Here is a 19,716-nt window from a genome sequence, read left to right on the forward strand (position 1 = left end):
TTCCCAGCTCAGAACACTACACCCACATCGCTTAGGACATCTCGAGCCTACCGCAGCTTTGTGAGAAAGGATTTCTCATGTAACTCGGTAACTGCGTTTCTAAAACACGTTACTAATGTGCGCACGGAACTTCTACTTTTCACATCAGCTGTTTCTAAGGATGCGCCACAGCGCGCTTCTTCAGATCAACCGCCCTTTCCAATACCCGACGCAGAAACGACGCTTCCGCTCTCCGCGGCGCGTCGCTACGGGTGAGGAGAGCGGCTCGGTACGCCTCACCGCGCCGAGCTCCGTAAGACGCGCGAGGGCAGGCCGGCCGAGGACGGGACCGGCGGCGCGCGCAGCCCCTCGCGGCGCCCGGCAGCCCGCGCCGAGCGGCCCGACGTCCCGCGGCTCAAAGCGCCGCCGCGCGAAGCGCGAACCGGCCGCTCGGCGCCGCGCATGCGCCGCCCCGCCCCGCGCTGTGACGTCGCGCGTCGCCGCGGTCGGCAGGGAGGGCGTTCCGCCGCGTGCGGCGGGGAGCTCCCTTAGCGGCGCGCGAGCGCCGGCCTTCCGCCGCTCCCTCCCTCCCTCTCGCTCGCTCCCTCCCTCTCGCTCGCTCCCTCTCCCGGCCATGGCACGGCGCACGAAGCCCGAGGTGGAGCGGTACGTCGCCTCCGTGCAGGCCGCCGCCTCCTCTCCCAGAGCGGTGAGTGCTGCGGCCCGGCCGGCGCCGCCGGCGGCGCTCCCTCGGCCTTCCCCGGGCCGCGGTGGGGGCCGCTCCCCGCCCGCCCCGTCCCTCCGCCCCTCCCGCGGGTGCCGGGCCCGAGGGCGGGCTCCTCCGGCGGGGAGTCGAAGCCGAGGGAGGCTGCCGGCGGGCGGGCGCGGAGTCGCCTCCTCGGAAACGCGGTTCGCCGCAGCTGCGCGCCTCGGAAAGCCGCTGAGCCCTCGGCGGCTTCGGAAGGAGCCCGGCGGCGGGGCGCAGTTCGGCTCCCTCCCGTTCCGTGGGCACGGTCCCCGGGCTTCCGGCCTTCCCTCTCTCGAGGAGCCGGAATAGGGAACGCGTGCCGTTCGGCTTTGGGTTCGTTTGGCCGCTGTGCGGCTGCTGTTGCCGTGGGTGCGACAGCGTTGTGAAACGCCGGCAGGAAGAGAGGGAGAGGCGGGGGGAAATAGCTCTGCTGCCTGCGTTGGTGGCTGGGCAGCCGGGTGATCCCCTGCTCTCTGGAACGACTGGCTGTGGAGCGCGATCGGTGATGGAAGTAGCTGCTGGTTTTCCTGTTGCGTTGATTTTGGAGAGGAGGGTTGTGCGAGGCTGCTGGCGTTTCTTTTGAAATTCCTTTCCAGCCCCGTTTACGAGGAGGCGGGGCAGGTGAGAGAGGAAGGTGACAGAAGCATGGACAGGAGGAGCTTGATGTGTGGCATTTGTTTTCTTCTGCAACGTAGATAGGTTGCAAGAGAAACAGCTTGTATGTAGCTGACCCCATTCTCCTCTCTTTAGTCGGAAGTGTGCTTGTGAAAAGTAACAAGTGTGAGGACTTGCTTTGCTACTAACCTCAGTTTCGCTTTGGTAGCCTTTGCCAGTTACTGGGAAGAAATGTTATTTTCTTATTCCTGTGTCTTTCAAAAACAAAGCCCAGAGTACAAGGAGTGAACTGGAACTGATAACTGTGAAGACACTTTAGGAAGTATTATGCACCCTTGGAAAGAAGGGTCTCCCTACTCAATTACTTCAAAAGTACTGTATATTTAAAATGTACCTTTTGTTTTTTTTTCTCCAGAGATCGTCAAAAGGATTCTTTTTTGCTAAGCTGTACTTTGAGATAAAAGAATACGAACTTGCTAAGAGGTAATAAACGTTACGTATGTTGTTCTGTTCTTTAAAGTGTGATGGGAAAGCTAAATGAGGTAGAGTGGAGAAATGAAGACCGTTGTCATGCTGTTTTAAGGTAGCAGCAAATGGGAGAATGTGGTGCCATTTAAATCTTCCTAAAACGGCAACTTAAAGCATGGGTAGTTACGTGGTGCTGTAAAAACCCATCCGGTAGAAATGTCTTGTATGCCATCGTGTTACGTCCTTCCTACAGTTTCTGTGAGCTACTGCTTTATTTAATGAAGGCCAGTGCTTGCAGGCAAATATGCAACATCTGTACGTGTAGCAATAATGTTGTGCCTTACTTGAAGATCTAGATCAAGCCCCTTGAACTAAATACAGCTAACTGTCCTGTATGACAGATTAAAGTCCCATGTTAGCTGCAAGGTGTGGGGGGACTTGTAATACTGAGGAATACTGATCCTTCTGGTTTTTCTTTCTTTATTTATTTACTCTGTAGATATACATCTATTTATCTCAGTGTCCGAGAGAGAGATCCCAAAGCTCACAGATCTACGAGGCTCAGGATAACACGGAAAAAGCTTTTGGGTGTTACAAGGTAAGCACCTCCCTCACCTCCCTGATGTCCTGCTTTATTCCTTTGTAAATGGACTTGATCTTTGTGCTTCCTGCTCTGATAGTCTTCTTCCCGCTGCCCTTTGGACTAAGAATATGTGAGCCCTGTAGAATTCTGCAGTAGGGATTATGGTGACAGCAGTAATCCGTCTGCTACTGAAAGACTGGACTGAGAGTGTTTTTCAGTTGCATTGTTTGTTTTCTTGTTAGCGGTGGGCTTTTTGTTTGTTTGTTTCCTCAGAGGTAGAGGGAACGGGGCAAATACAGTTCCGATTAGGTAAGCATATAAATGTGAACTTCACAGTCTGTGTTTCATTATTCGGGCACCGGGGAGGGAGAGGATACACACAAAAGTCTTGTTGCCAGCACAGTGACTGAGTGCCATCAGTCTTTGTGACTTAATTCTGTTTTCCGGAAGCCTCCGTATTAGGTTAGGCTAGAGATACCCCTGGTCTGGCTGTCTGAGTAGAGCAGCAGCGGGTGGTAGAGGAGCTGGTTTTGACATTGTTTCTCTTACGGTGTTCTGAATTCCAGCAGTTGTCTGGGTGTTACAAACCAATGGTGGCCTTTCAAAAGGGAGGCTTTTCTTAAAGCAGTGAGAAAGTATTTATTGATAGTTCTAATTTGACTTGCTGGGTCTGTTTAATGGGGGACATGTTTGACATGTTTTCTTTCTTGTTCTATGTTGACTGCAAGATCAAGTTACTAGTAACCTTTTTTCTTATGTGTATGCATGGGGAAAACCAGTGTTCTGTGGAGCTGAATCCAATGCAGAAAGATCTTGTACTGAAGATTGCAGAGTTACTATGCAGTAACGACATTGCTGATGGAAGAGCAGAGTACTGGGTTGAGAAAGCTGCCAGGCTCTTCCCTGGGAATCCTGCTGCTTACAGATTGAAGGTAAATTCCAGCTTCTGATCTCTGTTCTGTGCCTAGAAGAAACTTTAGTTGCGTCAAGCGAAGGGAAAACCATGGTAGTAATATTATCCAAGAGGTCAAGATTAGATAGGTTAAGTATTGTCTCTATTACATGACTACACTGCTTTCTAGTTTTTTTTAATTTGAGTTGAAAACTGTCAAGTGTAGGAGATGCTGTTATTCCCTAATACTGTGTAAATGCTTTCAGTCATACAATCTCACTTTTGTACAGGTGTTAGTTTTCTGGAGCACAACTGCAACGAAATTGAAGTCTTGAGAGGCTTGTGCTTTGGGATTTTTTGTGTGGTTATGTTATTTTATTTTATTTTTTTAGACAAGCTGTTCTGTATTGACGTGTGGCATCTTTGAACCAGGTGGTTTGACAGTCTTAACTTAGCATCTAACTTAGCATCTACAAGATGCAAACTCTAAAGCTTTGGGTTTTGGTTTTGTTTTTTTTTTTTCCTCACTTCTAAAATGTTTGTCAAACTCTCTGTAGCACCTACCAGCTTTCCAGAGCAGTTTGAGTAATGTAGTCTGTAATGGCAATGAGAAAACAGTCAGGTAACGTAGTTGCTGAAGAGGCTCTCGTAGAGAATGAAATTTTAACGTGTTGCCTTTGTATGTGATAGGAGCAGTTACTGGAGTGTAAAGGCGAAGATGGCTGGAATCAGCTCTTTGATATGACTCAAACCGAGCTCTATGCGAGACCAGACGATCCCTACCTTAACATCAGACTGGTTGCTCTCTACCGTTCAAATAATAGATTAAGAGATGCTGTGCTTCATTGTCAGGAGGCGGAGAAGAAAATACCTGTAGACTCCAGCTTGGAGTGGTGTTTGTGCGTCGTAAAGACATTTGAGGTATTTAATCATGTTTTGATCCTGTCATAATCTCCCATGTCCTTGAAACCGGTGTTATTCTCTTAGTATCGTTACAATGGCAGCTAATTCTCAAGTGGCTTAACTCCTTTAAATGTAATGTCTGCGGAAACAATGATTTATTTAGGATTTTCTTAAGCCTTAAAGAGTTGTTTAGTTTCTAGCTGAGGTACTAAGTTAAATACAGCAGCTCCATCAGGGAGGGAATTGCTGAGGCAAATAGTTCCTGGAACTTTGCTGCTGAAGAATACGTTAACATCTCACCTGGGAAACTGGATTATGTAGCAAGAAGTTCTGGAGAAACTCTTGCCTTCATAGAAGGATCGCGGTTCCTCATTCTGTGATGAACTTTATTCTTCAGGAATATCTTGAATCAGTACGAGACTTGGAGGCTGATTAAAAAAAAATAAATAAATAAAATTGGAGAGCTGTCAAGAAGGATCATCTGCTGGCCTATTCTAGCTTGGTTAAAATGATGCTTGCTTCTAGAGATGTTCGAGAAAGCAGAGGGGCCCTTGAAAGGTACTCTTTTAACTGTTCTGCTTATTTAAAAAAAGAAGAAAAAAAAAGAAAATTGAATATTTTTTCTGGGTCACCGAACTTCTAGCAGGCATCATTTTCAGTGAGTAGCTGTTTTATGGATGGAAGAGGAGTTTCTCTGTACTAACTGCAAAGAGCAAATGTTGCTAGGCTTGATCCGCAAGCTGTGTCTGAGCTAAAGGCCTCAGAGAAGACTCAGTGATAGGGGTCTAGTATAAATCCTGGGAGACCAGGACTTGGTTGAAAATGAATCTTTTCTATGTTCCAGTTTTGATCGTGTGCTTCACTCTGTGAAGCCGTGTGCGAATGGACCTGATGAGCTGTCTCGTACCTTCCTTGAAATGAAAGGACACTTCTACATGCACGCTGGAACTTTCCTGCTGAAAACGGCCCAGAACAACGAGGCACAATGGAGAGATGCATGTGAACTCGCAGCATTGTGTTATCTGAAAAGTTTCCACGTAAGTCACTGTTCAGTTTGTGCCTGTAATTGTTGCAGTTCTTGGATGCTCTCACTGTCCGCGCACTGAATGCCTGCATTCCAAAAACTAACTGCTGTTTTTAAGGCTGTCTCCTGGCCAAATCTTACCCTTCCATACTTGTTTAAAAGATTTCAAGTATTGTGAAGAAAATCTCATCTGTTTCACTTGTCAGAAGTAAAATGACTCTTAAGGGCTAATGAGTGTGTTTCCTGTAGGCTATTCCCTTCTCTGTAGTGCAGCTAAAATAACTAATATTAAGGTTAGTGGTATGGGGGGGAGGGGAATGACCTGAGTAGCTCTCACATACTAATTGCGTAAGCAGCAGAGCTTGATCAAGCTTAATTCTTTGCTTTATGGAATAAAATCAGTTTTCCCTTTTGCACAAGTGCTTGCATTCAAAACATCGCTTTCTCTTGTGTGCTCTTACAGCTATTTGCAATTGTTCAGTTACTCACCTTGTGTCCTTTTCAGGAAAGAAACAAGCTTGTTTCCTAACTTTTAAGACTAAATGAGGGTGAGTTGTTTTTTGTTGAGAAGAAGCTGTAGCAATTCTTTTCTTTCTTTGCCAGATTCCTAAACCAAAGTCAAAACTAATAAGAGGAGATTGTGCTGGGCAAGATGCGCTGGAAATGTTGGCCTGTGACCGAAAAAGCCAGTCTGGTAATAAAAACTAAGAATTATAAATGTTCCGTAGTTCCATTTTATGAGCAGTTAATGGCTTGTTAAAGAGCACACTTGGCGTCTTGGAACATGCTATCAAACGTTCTGTATTTTGGCTACGTATGAAATACAAAAGAGCGGTTTGATCCTGACACGTAACGGGCTTTTTCTTTTTATCTCCAGGACATTAAGATAGAATTTAACTTTCAGTGTCTCCTAGTCTGCTGGTTTCTGCCTACTAATATACTATTTGTAAGCATTGCTAGTCCCAAGTATAAAAGAAAATATTGCTCCTTTCCTGTCACTTTTGTTCCCTTCTTTGTTCCAACAGGTTTGGTTTGGTGCATTTTTTTTAAATTTTTTTGGTGAAGCCGAGGTAGTTGTTTTCAGTCTTCACTATCCTGTGGGCTCTAGATGAAAACAAAGAAAACACCAGGCATCAGGCTGAATTGTTCCTGAATAGATGAGACTGACAGCTACTTATTTTGAAGACAATTGCAGTGTCATTATAATAAAAATACACAGTAATTCTGGAGAACTGGATTTGAAAATGCCTTGGGACTGCTGTCAGCCCATATGCTAAAAGGGTGACTTAATTATAGGGAGAGTGTAAGTTAGAAATTTGTATTTGTAAATTTGATTCCTAAATATCATAAGGGGAAATCTAGATTCCCAGCCTAAAGCAGCAGGAACAGCCCACTGCATCAAATATTGTTGTCCTTGTTTAAGTTGAGTGTTCTTATGTGACATTACGTTTTTCTAGGTCATATGTTGCTGAACTTAAGCCACGGCAAGGAAGACTTCTTGAGAGATTGTGGAAACTTTTGCAAACAGAAGTGGTTTATTTACATTGTTTGAAAGCCTGTTTGGGAGTGGAGCTTCTAAAGAGAGGTCTTTTCTCAGCACAGATGATATGGGAGATGTCAGTCCCCAAGCACCAGAGCAGGGAGAACTGAGTAAATACGATATTGGTAAGAGATGCTACTTAAACTCAACGTAAGCATGACTCTGTATTAGAGGTTCTTCTACAAGTGCTTCATCTGCAACAAAAGACAAGTATCTGTAATAGCTGCTTGTGGTTGCCCTAATCAGAGGGTGCCTTGCAAGAAGTTTCACTTTCAGCTGTAGCTGAAGGGCAGTATCATCATGCCAGGTTCTGAAGAATTTCTCACATACTTCCTGCTTCCACACTGTTGTCTTCTGGTCTGCTCTGACTCATTTCCAATTGAAGCTGGAAAGTGCTTGTATGCTGGTGAGTGCTGATAGGAAGGCCCACATTATTTATGTGTAATCTATGAACACAGGTGACAGGCATAAAAATGAAATAATTCCAGGATGAATTGTGAACTAATTATCTTCCCATTTTTTGGGCTTAACTTGATGATGAAGTCTGGCTTTGAATTTGAGCATAACAGGAATAGAATGATACCTTTCCTAACTAGGATGCAGATCCTAGCTTCTTACAACCCTTGTTTTTGCATAGGTGCTGTTCGGATGCACAGTGGTAGTCTCCAGCACCTTGCATGGCTTGGCTTGCAGTGGAATTCCATGTCAGTGTTATTCCCACTGCGCAGATCATTACAACAACTTTTTCACTTGCCCCAAGAGACATCAAGACTGGAAACAGATGCTCCTGAGTCCATTTGCCTGTTGGACCTTGAAGTAAGCAAGCTTCCTAAGTTCTTAAATGCATTTAAATGCCTGTTTTTTGCTACCTAATACCTTCTGTTTGTTTATTTTCACCAAAACAGGTTTTTTTACTCGGGATGGTGTTCACTAGCAACTTAGAACTGCAAGAGAAGTTTAATACTCAGCGTGGCACACATCAACCTCTGTTCTTACCGTTGCTGCTGTGCAAACAGTTCTGTACTGAGAAGCAAAGATCCTGGTGGGATGCTGTTTGTGCTCTTATGCAGAAAAAAACAAAGTAAGGCTTCTTCAGTTTGGAAATATTGGAACCAACCTTCTAGATGGCTTCTGAATTGATTCCCATAGGTTGCGTAAAACTAGTTCCTTTTGTTTGACGTCCTTTAAATGTTAAATGTTTTTTGCTGTAGGGGTGTGAGATGCTGAAGAACTTTATAAAAATGGGCTTTACATTTCTGACAGTGCATTTGTAAAGAAGAGCTAGCTTAGGACTGAAGCTGCTTGTTATGTTCATCAAACAAATGACGTGTGAACAGAGGAAAAAGAGGGAATACTAATTGAGGAATATTTCTTTTGATATTCAGAGCAGACTCGGCAACCAAACTGAAGCTTCTTGTACAGCACGGAGTAAGTACTGTGCGAGCCCTGGAGAAACACGGCCTTCAGCCTGCCTTAATTATACATTGGGCAAGAAGTCTGCAAAAAACAGTACGTTAAGATTATCTGTAAATAAGTATCATCTGTTTTTCTCTAATTTTGCAAACTTAATAGACTAAATAAAATCAGATGAGAATGTAGTATTGAGAACTGCTGCTACTAATTTTGATGGGATGTCATGCAAGGCAGTTGCTCTAGTCAAATACTCTTACCTCACTACTCTCAACTGCATCAGAGAAGAATAAGTATGAATAACACTCTATTTAAATATTCTGCGATAGTTTGAATTTCTCTTTCTTCAACAGGGCGTTAGCCTTAACTCCCACGACCAGAAAGAATATATTGGAAGAAGCATCTACTACTGGAAGAAAATTTTGCTTAGCTTGAGAACTATCAAAAAGCACAGAAGTATTCCTGAACCTGCGTATCCTCTCTTCAGACATTTCCATAGTGTGGACATCCAGGTACTGATGGATTATTCAAAGATGAGAGTAAGAGGGGTTGTATGTCAGAGGCTTACATATGAATTGTTAGCTGGTTGGTTTGTTTTTTGTTTCAGTTGGCTTTGTGTGTTGATGGGTTGTGGTTGGTTTTATTTTTTTTGTTTTTTTTGTTTTTGTCATTGTACTGCTACGACTACTGAGATTTGGTAGTATCTTTCTGTTGAACTTCTGAGTTTTAAAACTCTGATTGGAAGATACTGAACTGCCTTAGTACCTCCTCCTATTTGACTACTGTATGGGAACTGCTGAGTCACGGCCTGAACCTCTGATTAATCACCTGAGGTGAGCAATGAGTCAGCCCTGGGAGCACAGGTGAAAGCAATTCACCTGTGCTGCAGGAAGGGGTGGAGCCTGGCTCCACCTCTCCTAGACCCATTTAAGAGCTGACTACCAGTGGGGAAGGATCTCTCTCTCTCTCTTCAGAAGATCCACTCCACTGGAGTTTCCTGAGTGAGCCCACGATATGGGTAAGCCTCCTATTTATTCTCTTTGTCTCGCTGTGCCTAACTCTCTTGCTTATTTCATTGTTGTAACATCTTAATATTATTTGATTATATAATATTCCTTTATATAATTTTCATTGATTATACAACTACTTACTAGATGCTTACAGTCACTGACTGTTCCAAGTGTCTACACTGTGTCATGTGTGACATGTCTTTTGCTTTGGTTGTAGGTCTTCCAGGTTGCAGCCTATGAAGAAGAGGCACGTGTAGTTTTTGCAATGCTGGATGCAGCTGAAGGCAAAATTGATGATGCTTTACTAGCGTTTGAAGCTATTAAGAATGTGGTTTCGTACTGGGATCTTGCCATTGTAAGTTTGTAAATTGCATTACCTCAAAATGCTTTTCTATTACTTACATTCTGACTGATTATTCCTAATCCATATGCTGTTACTTAGCTTTATCAAAGAAAGGCAGAAGAGGTTGAGAGTGATGATACGTTACCAGAAGAACGCAAAGCCTATCTTGTTAAAAGAAAGCATTACCTGATGAAGATCATTGACGAAAGCTCCTCTGACCCGTCAGTAGCTGACAAAGTAAGTAAAAGAATTAATGCTTGTGTGAGTTGTTGTCTTACGTTAATGTTAACAGATATAGGGCTTTCCTGGGGGAACAAAAACAACAAAAAACACCCAGAATTTCTGTGCAGAAAGCCTTGCAAACTGTTCAGCCGTAGATCAGAGCACAGCCTCTTGCTCTGAGGAAGAATTGCGATCATGACTTGCATTTCAAATACATTTCTAGCTGCCGGTATCTGTTAAAGCTGTAATGGAAATGCTGAATGCAGTGATCCAGGAGCTTGGAGAGAATGGTGAAGAGGGAAGTCTTGCCTCCGGAAATATCTCACCAGCTGCACACGTGGAAGTAAAATATTCAATTCCATCACCCAAGAAGTTCTCTTTCTTGCCAACAAATACCTACCAGGTATATTAGCCGGTTACTCTTCTAGGGAAGTGTTAGATTTGTATAAAAAAAATCCAAGTTCAATTAGTTTTTTTCTTTTCTTTCCAGTTTTCTCCTAAGACTGACTCTCAGTGGGCAGAAGATCACAAGTCCTTACTTCAAAAGCTGTGTCAGCAAGTGGAAGCTTTAACGGTAAGCAACTTGAGTCACTATATTTGATGCAGAACAGTTGATCTTTTTGTTCTGGTAAGTACTTTGTGACCCAAGCATTGAACTTCACTTACCAGGCTACCTCTTAACTCAGTGAAGAGAACTGCTATAAACACCTGCTTAAACTGAGTTCAAGAGTAAAACTTTGTTGCCTACAAACTCTGATTTGGTACTCAGATATGGGAAGTAATCCTGAGGATTGTGCGTGCAGAAAGTTGTGCTTTCTTCAGCTTAGCTACTGTCATCTTTGTTCTGGGTTTATTTCTAGCTTCAGGGAACAGTCTCAGTTTCGTAAAGCATGGGAAGATCATAGATTATTGCAGCACTTAACTCATCTTTTTTTTGTGTGTGTCTCAGACCTTGAACGTGCTTTTAAATAGCAGAGGAGCGTAGGGATCGTTCCTTAGGTTTCCTCCAAATACCGATGTAATACGTTTACATGCTCTCAATTGAAACACTGTCTTTAATAGAATGAAATATGGGAAATGAAACGTAATAGTTCCAGTGTAAATGTATCATCTCACTGCTGGCCTGCTGGAAGCTATGAAACAGGTACAGTGTCAGATGGTTATCGGAGAGCACAAAATCTTCATGAAGCTCCTTTAAGGGGTAAGTTGATGCTGAATTTTTAATTGAACACTTAGCTAAACGGAGTAAGACTTCTTAAAATGTTTCTGCAGTGTTCTGAGATGAATGAGTAAAACTGGTCCCTTGGGAAAGTTCACTCAAGTCAGTAATCACAAAAACTGGATATAAACTCTTTTCTTGGTGTTCCTTTTCAGTTGCTACCTCTGGCCCATCTGTTCACTGTAGCCAGTCACCTGCTTGTAACTCACAGTCTCTTCAAAGAACTGCTGCAACCAGTGTAACACCAACAAAGGTGAGGACATACGAATCCGCTCAAGCCATTTCTACTGATGTGTTGAAAACAACTGGTTTTGATTCTGTGTGTAGCAGGATATAACTGCGGTTCCCTAGGGAGCGTTTACTAAACTTGAGGTCTGCTGGAGACAGGCAGAAAGTTCCGTAATCAGCTAAGCTTTGGGATATTGGGTTTGGGAGAAACAGCCAGCAAAGCATGTTTTTAACCTGCTAACATATGTCCTCTGCTCGTTGTCTGCAATGTTCTTTTCCCCAAAATAGTATGGGGGCTTGATTTTTTTTTTTTTTTTTTTAATACTAAAGAAAAATGAGTCTATTCAGCTTACGCTTCTCTCCAGTCTGTGTTTTCAGATACCACTCAAGTTTTGAACGTATGATTTTAGTTTAAACTGATTAGAGTTGAAATGTAATTTTACGGTACGCCTTGCTATTAAGAGTACATGTTGCATGGGCTTTAGCACCCTAATCCCTTTTCCTCCTTTTCCACAAGGAAGTAACGGTGCTTTTTCTTTAGGCACCTGTCTGTGGCATGGATGGACTTGCACCTCAGCAGCGTAGATACGCTCATCAACAAGCAATCCGCACGCCACCTCTGCGAAACACTTGTGCTGCTGTGTTTCCTCAAGACACGTATGGTGCACCTTTGCATTTTGATGCTCCATCTGCTGGAATCATTTTGCCTCGTGGTGGTGGTGATCGCTACAACTACAGCCTTCCACAGGCAAGCACAAATCCACCACTGCCTGAACCAGGCTATTTCACAAAACGTGTGGTTTTAAAACCTCTAGAATCCAGTGTTAGTGCCGCACAGGACAAATTGGGATCTGCCTTTGCTAAAAAGGAAGGCCAGTGGAACTCTGACATCTCATTAGTAAGAAATGAACCCACTGCCCCAAAATGTGTTACTTGCCAGAATACAAGCAAAACTAATTCAGAAGTATCTCTTCAAGAATTTTCCTTGAAACTTGAAGGGAAAACACCAGCATGTACCTCTCAGAATCTTGCAGATGGTGAAGCAAAGCCTGCAGAGGAAGGATGTAATTTTTCAATGTGGATGCCTCTCGGTGGATTTAAATTTGGTATGCAGGAGTCCAGTAAAAATACTGCTAAGAAAGATGATCCATCCAAAGAGCGTAAAACTGATTTGACAAACATGGATGAAAAAGACAAAAACGAACTGCCTTCGAGTAGTGGAGTTACACTCCAGTCTCAAGAAACAGCGGACAGGGACAAGAGTGAGCACACCCGTGAGAAAGGCACGTTGGTAACATCTCATGTTTCTCGTACGAATGCAGCCAAAGCATCTCCCTGTGGTAACAACGCTGTAGCTGTGCTGGAGGAAGCTACCAGGGAGAGAAGCGACCTCTGCCATGATGGTGATGCTTCTGATGCCACCGTAGAAGCTTTAGAGGTACCAAGCACCTCTGAAACGCCAGCAAAAATGGAGGTTTCTGCTCCAAAGTTTGTATTTAGATCTGAATCTGTCAGGAGCGTTTTCAGTAACAAAGAGACATTCCCGTTTGGGAATACTTCAGCCCCCGGCTCCCTCTTTGGATTCAGCTTGAATCGTCCAAGAAAGAGCGATGAAGGAACTTCAGCATCTCGGAAAGCAGAGCAGGAAAAAGCGGGAGTAGCTGAACCACCCAAAAGCTGTAGTGCTGCTCAGAAACCTTGGGAGAGCGAGGCATCCCAGCCGGCTCCTTCGGCACAGGGTGGGCCTTCCAACTTCTCGTTTAAAATCCTGGAGAAAGGTGAGTGTTAATTGAACCAGTAATTTATTCAAGTGTGCAGCTCATTAGTCAGTCACTTGTTAATGCTGGTCATTGTGTATTACTTTTTCTGTCTTAATAGTATGTCGTTTCTTTCAGTTCTAATGCACGTCTGTGAATCTTCAAATCCTAGACTTTCAACTTGAGTAAATATGAAGTTGTAGTTCTTTGCACGTAAGAACAGAAGCGTGCCTTATGCAGGACTCAGTGCAACTCTGTAGTGAGAAAGGGAGTTGCGGGTAGGATTTTGGAATCTGTCTGAGGCGTCAGAGTTGATCTTAGTGTTGCTTTTTTTTGTAGGGAAGGAGTTTGGTACTGCTAGAACCAGGAGATGCTAACATTGTTTAAACAACGAGGCGTTGTTTAAAATGTCAGGGTGAAGTGCTGACAGTGCATTTTTTGTGTTGAGCTGGCAGTTATTGTGTTCAAGGCCTCGCTCTGACTGGTAACCTACGAGAACAGCAGTTGTGCTTAAGCTTCAACTCGAATTATCCCTTCAACTAGGAGGCATCCTTCTTGTCTGCTTCCATTCCTTTCCAGTAACTTCACATCTGTCGCTTGAGCCTTTGTTTGTTGTGGTTTTTCTTCTTGTACTTCCCAGAAGTGTTGTGAAATAGGCTCTATACAGTCTCTGGTTAATACCATCTGGAGTTCCAAATGCTCAAAGTTCATCGGTAGCACATGCTGCTGCTGACTGCTTTCTGTTTCTTACTTTCTTTTTCAGTCCTTGGTTTTGCTTTTCCTCTGTAGATGATACCCATATGGCTCTTCTCTGTAGCTGTATTTTGTTTGGCGTATGGCCATCAATAATTCTTGTAACAACATGAAAATGCTGACCTGTTCTTGGTCTGAGACTTGAATTTCAAAAGGAAAGTGTATAGTGCTACTAGAACCAACAGACAACATTTACAATATGTTTACGATATTTAAATTGAGAAAAACTCTCCTCTTCCATTTGGCCAGTCACTCTTTCTGAGGCTGTGAGTGTCTGTGTACTAATAAAAGATGGCACGTATTGAGCTTCCAGAAATATAAGTAAATGTCAAAGGAAGCTAGTATTTGTAGTGGCAGTTGCAAGATTGAAGTCTTCATTATTGCATGGAGGTTCTTTGATAGCAGCAGAAAACCCAAGTGTGATGGATTTACAGTTCCTTGGTTATCCTGAATGAGTGTCTTTTTACATAATGATGTTATTTCAAAAGCTCTTTCATTTCTTACTAATGAGATGTCAGAGTTCCACTGGCCTTCCTTTTTAGCAAAGGCAGATCCCAATTTGTCCTGTGCGGCACTAACACTGGATTCTAGAGGTTTTAAAACCACACGTTTTGTGAAATAGCCTGGTTCAGGCAGTGGTGGATTTGTGCTTGCCTGTGGAAGGCTGTAGTTGTAGCGATCACCACCACCACGAGGCAATATGATTCCAGCAGATGGAGCATCAAAATGCAAAGGTGCACCATACGTGTCTTGAGGAAACACAGCAGCACAAGTGTTTCGCAGAGGTGGCGTGCGGATTGCTTGTTGATGAGCGTATCTACGCTGCTGAGGTGCAAGTCCATCCATGCCACAGACAGGTGCCTAAAGAAAAAGCACCGTTACTTCCTTGTGGAAAAGGAGGAAAAGGGATTAGGGTGCTAAAGCCCATGCAACATGTACTCTTAATAGCAAGGCGTACCGTAAAATTACATTTCAACTCTAATCAGTTTAAACTAAAATCATACGTTCAAAACTTGAGTGGTATCTGAAAACACAGACTGGAGAGAAGCGTAAGCTGAATAGACTCATTTTTCTTTAGTATTAAAAAAAAAAAAAAAATCAAGCCCCCATACTATTTTGGGGAAAAGAACATTGCAGACAACGAGCAGAGGACATATGTTAGCAGGTTAAAAACATGCTTTGCTGGCTGTTTCTCCCAAACCCAATATCCCAAAGCTTAGCTGATTACGGAACTTTCTGCCTGTCTCCAGCAGACCTCAAGTTTAGTAAACGCTCCCTAGGGAACCGCAGTTATATCCTGCTACACACAGAATCAAAACCAGTTGTTTTCAACACATCAGTAGAAATGGCTTGAGCGGATTCGTATGTCCTCACCTTTGTTGGTGTTACACTGGTTGCAGCAGTTCTTTGAAGAGACTGTGAGTTACAAGCAGGTGACTGGCTACAGTGAACAGATGGGCCAGAGGTAGCAACTGAAAAGGAACACCAAGAAAAGAGTTTATATCCAGTTTTTGTGATTACTGACTTGAGTGAACTTTCCCAAGGGACCAGTTTTACTCATTCATCTCAGAACACTGCAGAAACATTTTAAGAAGTCTTACTCCGTTTAGCTAAGTGTTCAATTAAAAATTCAGCATCAACTTACCCCTTAAAGGAGCTTCATGAAGATTTTGTGCTCTCCGATAACCATCTGACACTGTACCTGTTTCATAGCTTCCAGCAGGCCAGCAGTGAGATGATACATTTACACTGGAACTATTACGTTTCATTTCCCATATTTCATTCTATTAAAGACAGTGTTTCAATTGAGAGCATGTAAACGTATTACATCGGTATTTGGAGGAAACCTAAGGAACGATCCCTACGCTCCTCTGCTATTTAAAAGCACGTTCAAGGTCTGAGACACACACAAAAAAAAGATGAGTTAAGTGCTGCAATAATCTATGATCTTCCCATGCTTTACGAAACTGAGACTGTTCCCTGAAGCTAGAAATAAACCCAGAACAAAGATGACAGTAGCTAAGCTGAAGAAAGCACAACTTTCTGCACGCACAATCCTCAGGATTACTTCCCATATCTGAGTACCAAATCAGAGTTTGTAGGCAACAAAGTTTTACTCTTGAACTCAGTTTAAGCAGGTGTTTATAGCAGTTCTCTTCACTGAGTTAAGAGGTAGCCTGGTAAGTGAAGTTCAATGCTTGGGTCACAAAGTACTTACCAGAACAAAAAGATCAACTGTTCTGCATCAAATATAGTGACTCAAGTTGCTTACCGTTAAAGCTTCCACTTGCTGACACAGCTTTTGAAGTAAGGACTTGTGATCTTCTGCCCACTGAGAGTCAGTCTTAGGAGAAAACTGGAAAGAAAAGAAAAAAACTAATTGAACTTGGATTTTTTTTATACAAATCTAACACTTCCCTAGAAGAGTAACCGGCTAATATACCTGGTAGGTATTTGTTGGCAAGAAAGAGAACTTCTTGGGTGATGGAATTGAATATTTTACTTCCACGTGTGCAGCTGGTGAGATATTTCCGGAGGCAAGACTTCCCTCTTCACCATTCTCTCCAAGCTCCTGGATCACTGCATTCAGCATTTCCATTACAGCTTTAACAGATACCGGCAGCTAGAAATGTATTTGAAATGCAAGTCATGATCGCAATTCTTCCTCAGAGCAAGAGGCTGTGCTCTGATCTACGGCTGAACAGTTTGCAAGGCTTTCTGCACAGAAATTCTGGGTGTTTTTTGTTGTTTTTGTTCCCCCAGGAAAGCCCTATATCTGTTAACATTAACGTAAGACAACAACTCACACAAGCATTAATTCTTTTACTTACTTTGTCAGCTACTGACGGGTCAGAGGAGCTTTCGTCAATGATCTTCATCAGGTAATGCTTTCTTTTAACAAGATAGGCTTTGCGTTCTTCTGGTAACGTATCATCACTCTCAACCTCTTCTGCCTTTCTTTGATAAAGCTAAGTAACAGCATATGGATTAGGAATAATCAGTCAGAATGTAAGTAATAGAAAAGCATTTTGAGGTAATGCAATTTACAAACTTACAATGGCAAGATCCCAGTACGAAACCACATTCTTAATAGCTTCAAACGCTAGTAAAGCATCATCAATTTTGCCTTCAGCTGCATCCAGCATTGCAAAAACTACACGTGCCTCTTCTTCATAGGCTGCAACCTGGAAGACCTACAACCAAAGCAAAAGACATGTCACACATGACACAGTGTAGACACTTGGAACAGTCAGTGACTGTAAGCATCTAGTAAGTAGTTGTATAATCAATGAAAATTATATAAAGGAATATTATATAATCAAATAATATTAAGATGTTACAACAATGAAATAAGCAAGAGAGTTAGGCACAGCGAGACAAAGAGAATAAATAGGAGGCTTACCCATATCGTGGGCTCACTCAGGAAACTCCAGTGGAGTGGATCTTCTGAAGAGAGAGAGAGAGATCCTTCCCCACTGGTAGTCAGCTCTTAAATGGGTCTAGGAGAGGTGGAGCCAGGCTCCACCCCTTCCTGCAGCACAGGTGAATTGCTTTCACCTGTGCTCCCAGGGCTGACTCATTGCTCACCTCAGGTGATTAATCAGAGGTTCAGGCCGTGACTCAGCAGTTCCCATACAGCAGTCAAATAGGAGGAGGTACTAAGGCAGTTCAGTATCTTCCAATCAGAGTTTTAAAACTCAGAAGTTCAACAGAAAGATACTACCAAATCTCAGTAGTCGTAGCAGTACAATGACAAAAACAAAAAAAAACAAAAAAAATAAAACCAACCACAACCCATCAACACACAAAGCCAACTGAAACAAAAAACAAACCAACCAGCTAACAATTCATATGTAAGCCTCTGACATACAACCCCTCTTACTCTCATCTTTGAATAATCCATCAGTACCTGGATGTCCACACTATGGAAATGTCTGAAGAGAGGATACGCAGGTTCAGGAATACTTCTGTGCTTTTTGATAGTTCTCAAGCTAAGCAAAATTTTCTTCCAGTAGTAGATGCTTCTTCCAATATATTCTTTCTGGTCGTGGGAGTTAAGGCTAACGCCCTGTTGAAGAAAGAGAAATTCAAACTATCGCAGAATATTTAAATAGAGTGTTATTCATACTTATTCTTCTCTGATGCAGTTGAGAGTAGTGAGGTAAGAGTATTTGACTAGAGCAACTGCCTTGCATGACATCCCATCAAAATTAGTAGCAGCAGTTCTCAATACTACATTCTCATCTGATTTTATTTAGTCTATTAAGTTTGCAAAATTAGAGAAAAACAGATGATACTTATTTACAGATAATCTTAACGTACTGTTTTTTGCAGACTTCTTGCCCAATGTATAATTAAGGCAGGCTGAAGGCCGTGTTTCTCCAGGGCTCGCACAGTACTTACTCCGTGCTGTACAAGAAGCTTCAGTTTGGTTGCCGAGTCTGCTCTGAATATCAAAAGAAATATTCCTCAATTAGTATTCCCTCTTTTTCCTCTGTTCACACGTCATTTGTTTGATGAACATAACAAGCAGCTTCAGTCCTAAGCTAGCTCTTCTTTACAAATGCACTGTCAGAAATGTAAAGCCCATTTTTATAAAGTTCTTCAGCATCTCACACCCCTACAGCAAAAAACATTTAACATTTAAAGGACGTCAAACAAAAGGAACTAGTTTTACGCAACCTATGGGAATCAATTCAGAAGCCATCTAGAAGGTTGGTTCCAATATTTCCAAACTGAAGAAGCCTTACTTTGTTTTTTTCTGCATAAGAGCACAAACAGCATCCCACCAGGATCTTTGCTTCTCAGTACAGAACTGTTTGCACAGCAGCAACGGTAAGAACAGAGGTTGATGTGTGCCACGCTGAGTATTAAACTTCTCTTGCAGTTCTAAGTTGCTAGTGAACACCATCCCGAGTAAAAAAACCTGTTTTGGTGAAAATAAACAAACAGAAGGTATTAGGTAGCAAAAAACAGGCATTTAAATGCATTTAAGAACTTAGGAAGCTTGCTTACTTCAAGGTCCAACAGGCAAATGGACTCAGGAGCATCTGTTTCCAGTCTTGATGTCTCTTGGGGCAAGTGAAAAAGTTGTTGTAATGATCTGCGCAGTGGGAATAACACTGACATGGAATTCCACTGCAAGCCAAGCCATGCAAGGTGCTGGAGACTACCACTGTGCATCCGAACAGCACCTATGCAAAAACAAGGGTTGTAAGAAGCTAGGATCTGCATCCTAGTTAGGAAAGGTATCATTCTATTCCTGTTATGCTCAAATTCAAAGCCAGACTTCATCATCAAGTTAAGCCCAAAAAATGGGAAGATATCATTAGTTCACAATTCATCCTGGAATTATTTCATTTTTATGCCTGTCACCTGTGTTCATAGATTACACATAAATAATGTGGGCCTTCCTATCAGCACTCACCAGCATACAAGCACTTTCCAGCTTCAATTGGAAATGAGTCAGAGCAGACCAGAAGACAACAGTGTGGAAGCAGGAAGTATGTGAGAAATTCTTCAGAACCTGGCATGATGATACTGCCCTTCAGCTACAGCTGAAAGTGAAACTTCTTGCAAGGCACCCTCTGATTAGGGCAACCACAAGCAGCTATTACAGATACTTGTCTTTTGTTGCAGATGAAGCACTTGTAGAAGAACCTCTAATACAGAGTCATGCTTACGTTGAGTTTAAGTAGCATCTCTTACCAATATCGTATTTACTCAGTTCTCCCTGCTCTGGTGCTTGGGGACTGACATCTCCCATATCATCTGTGCTGAGAAAAGACCTCTCTTTAGAAGCTCCACTCCCAAACAGGCTTTCAAACAATGTAAATAAACCACTTCTGTTTGCAAAAGTTTCCACAATCTCTCAAGAAGTCTTCCTTGCCGTGGCTTAAGTTCAGCAACATATGACCTAGAAAAACGTAATGTCACATAAGAACACTCAACTTAAACAAGGACAACAATATTTGATGCAGTGGGCTGTTCCTGCTGCTTTAGGCTGGGAATCTAGATTTCC

General features: G+C 42.8%; 3 protein-coding genes across 6 annotated transcripts; 2 read left to right on the forward strand and 1 right to left on the reverse strand.

Annotated features, from left to right (window-relative positions):
• The first annotated feature begins 543 nt into the window (after nucleotides 1-543).
• LOC149915428 (RANBP2-like and GRIP domain-containing protein 8) lies at nucleotides 544-4,692 on the forward strand. The gene is made up of 5 exons (XM_090121362.1): nucleotides 544-688; nucleotides 2,310-2,408; nucleotides 3,173-3,325; nucleotides 3,976-4,206; nucleotides 4,586-4,692. Exons 1-5 carry the CDS (start codon nucleotides 614-616, stop codon nucleotides 4,622-4,624), a joined length of 597 nt encoding a protein of 198 aa, XP_089977488.1. The 5' UTR covers nucleotides 544-613; the 3' UTR covers nucleotides 4,625-4,692.
• LOC149915429 (E3 SUMO-protein ligase RanBP2-like) lies at nucleotides 4,622-12,974 on the forward strand. Of its 4 annotated transcripts, none has more exons than XM_090121358.1 (14): nucleotides 4,622-4,746; nucleotides 5,033-5,225; nucleotides 5,816-5,906; nucleotides 7,390-7,568; nucleotides 7,658-7,833; nucleotides 8,138-8,261; nucleotides 8,516-8,674; nucleotides 9,390-9,527; nucleotides 9,615-9,752; nucleotides 9,961-10,140; nucleotides 10,228-10,311; nucleotides 10,800-10,938; nucleotides 11,112-11,209; nucleotides 11,726-12,974. In XM_090121358.1, exons 1-14 carry the CDS (start codon nucleotides 4,697-4,699, stop codon nucleotides 12,971-12,973), a joined length of 2,997 nt encoding a protein of 998 aa, XP_089977484.1. In that variant the 5' UTR covers nucleotides 4,622-4,696; the 3' UTR covers nucleotide 12,974. The 4 variants fall into 4 exon arrangements, with proteins under 4 accessions (XP_089977484.1, XP_089977485.1, XP_089977486.1 ...); XM_090121359.1 differs by having other exon boundaries at nucleotides 8,138-8,180; XM_090121360.1 differs by lacking the exons at nucleotides 4,622-4,746; nucleotides 5,033-5,225 and adding an exon at nucleotides 6,670-6,877 and having other exon boundaries at nucleotides 5,818-5,906.
• A 960-nt stretch (nucleotides 12,975-13,934) lies between these two features.
• Nucleotides 13,935-19,569, reverse strand: LOC149915430 (E3 SUMO-protein ligase RanBP2-like). Its single transcript, XM_090121357.1, has 12 exons — nucleotides 19,404-19,569; nucleotides 18,711-18,889; nucleotides 18,446-18,621; nucleotides 18,018-18,141; nucleotides 17,605-17,763; nucleotides 16,751-16,888; nucleotides 16,526-16,663; nucleotides 16,138-16,317; nucleotides 15,967-16,050; nucleotides 15,340-15,478; nucleotides 15,069-15,166; nucleotides 13,935-14,555 (listed from the first exon to the last, which is right to left on the reverse strand). The coding sequence occupies exons 1-12, from the start codon at nucleotides 19,459-19,461 to the stop codon at nucleotides 13,944-13,946; spliced, it is 2,085 nt and encodes a 694-aa protein (XP_089977483.1). The 5' UTR covers nucleotides 19,462-19,569; the 3' UTR covers nucleotides 13,935-13,943.
• Between the last annotated feature and the right edge of the window lie 147 nt (nucleotides 19,570-19,716).

Source organism: Phasianus colchicus, chromosome 19 (genome assembly GCF_987193195.1).
Source record: "Phasianus colchicus chromosome 19, bPhaCol1.hap1.1, whole genome shotgun sequence".
NCBI lineage: Eukaryota > Metazoa > Chordata > Aves > Galliformes > Phasianidae > Phasianus > Phasianus colchicus.

Bases quoted from the DNA above. Each gene is read 5' to 3' on its own strand.
- LOC149915429 (XM_090121358.1), top strand. From the start codon at position 4,697: ATGATGCTTGCTTCTAGAGATGTTCGAGAAAGCAGAGGGGCCCTTGAA. The intron at 5,907-7,389 runs GTAATAAAAACT...GTTTTTGCATAG, and splicing joins TGACCGAAAAAGCCAGTCTG to GTGCTGTTCGGATGCACAGT. The intron at 10,939-11,111 runs GTAAGTTGATGC...GTTCCTTTTCAG, and splicing joins TCATGAAGCTCCTTTAAGGG to TTGCTACCTCTGGCCCATCT.
- LOC149915428 (XM_090121362.1), top strand. From the start codon at position 614: ATGGCACGGCGCACGAAGCCCGAGGTGGAGCGGTACGTCGCCTCCGTG. The intron at 3,326-3,975 runs GTAAATTCCAGC...TGTATGTGATAG, and splicing joins CTGCTGCTTACAGATTGAAG to GAGCAGTTACTGGAGTGTAA. The intron at 4,207-4,585 runs GTATTTAATCAT...TTTATTCTTCAG, and splicing joins GCGTCGTAAAGACATTTGAG to GAATATCTTGAATCAGTACG.
- LOC149915430 (XM_090121357.1), bottom strand. From the start codon at position 19,461: ATGGGAGATGTCAGTCCCCAAGCACCAGAGCAGGGAGAACTGAGTAAA. The intron at 16,318-16,525 runs GTAAGTAAAAGA...ATACATTTCTAG, and splicing joins ACCCGTCAGTAGCTGACAAA to CTGCCGGTATCTGTTAAAGC. The intron at 16,051-16,137 runs GTATATTAGCCG...TTTTCTTTCCAG, and splicing joins TGCCAACAAATACCTACCAG to TTTTCTCCTAAGACTGACTC.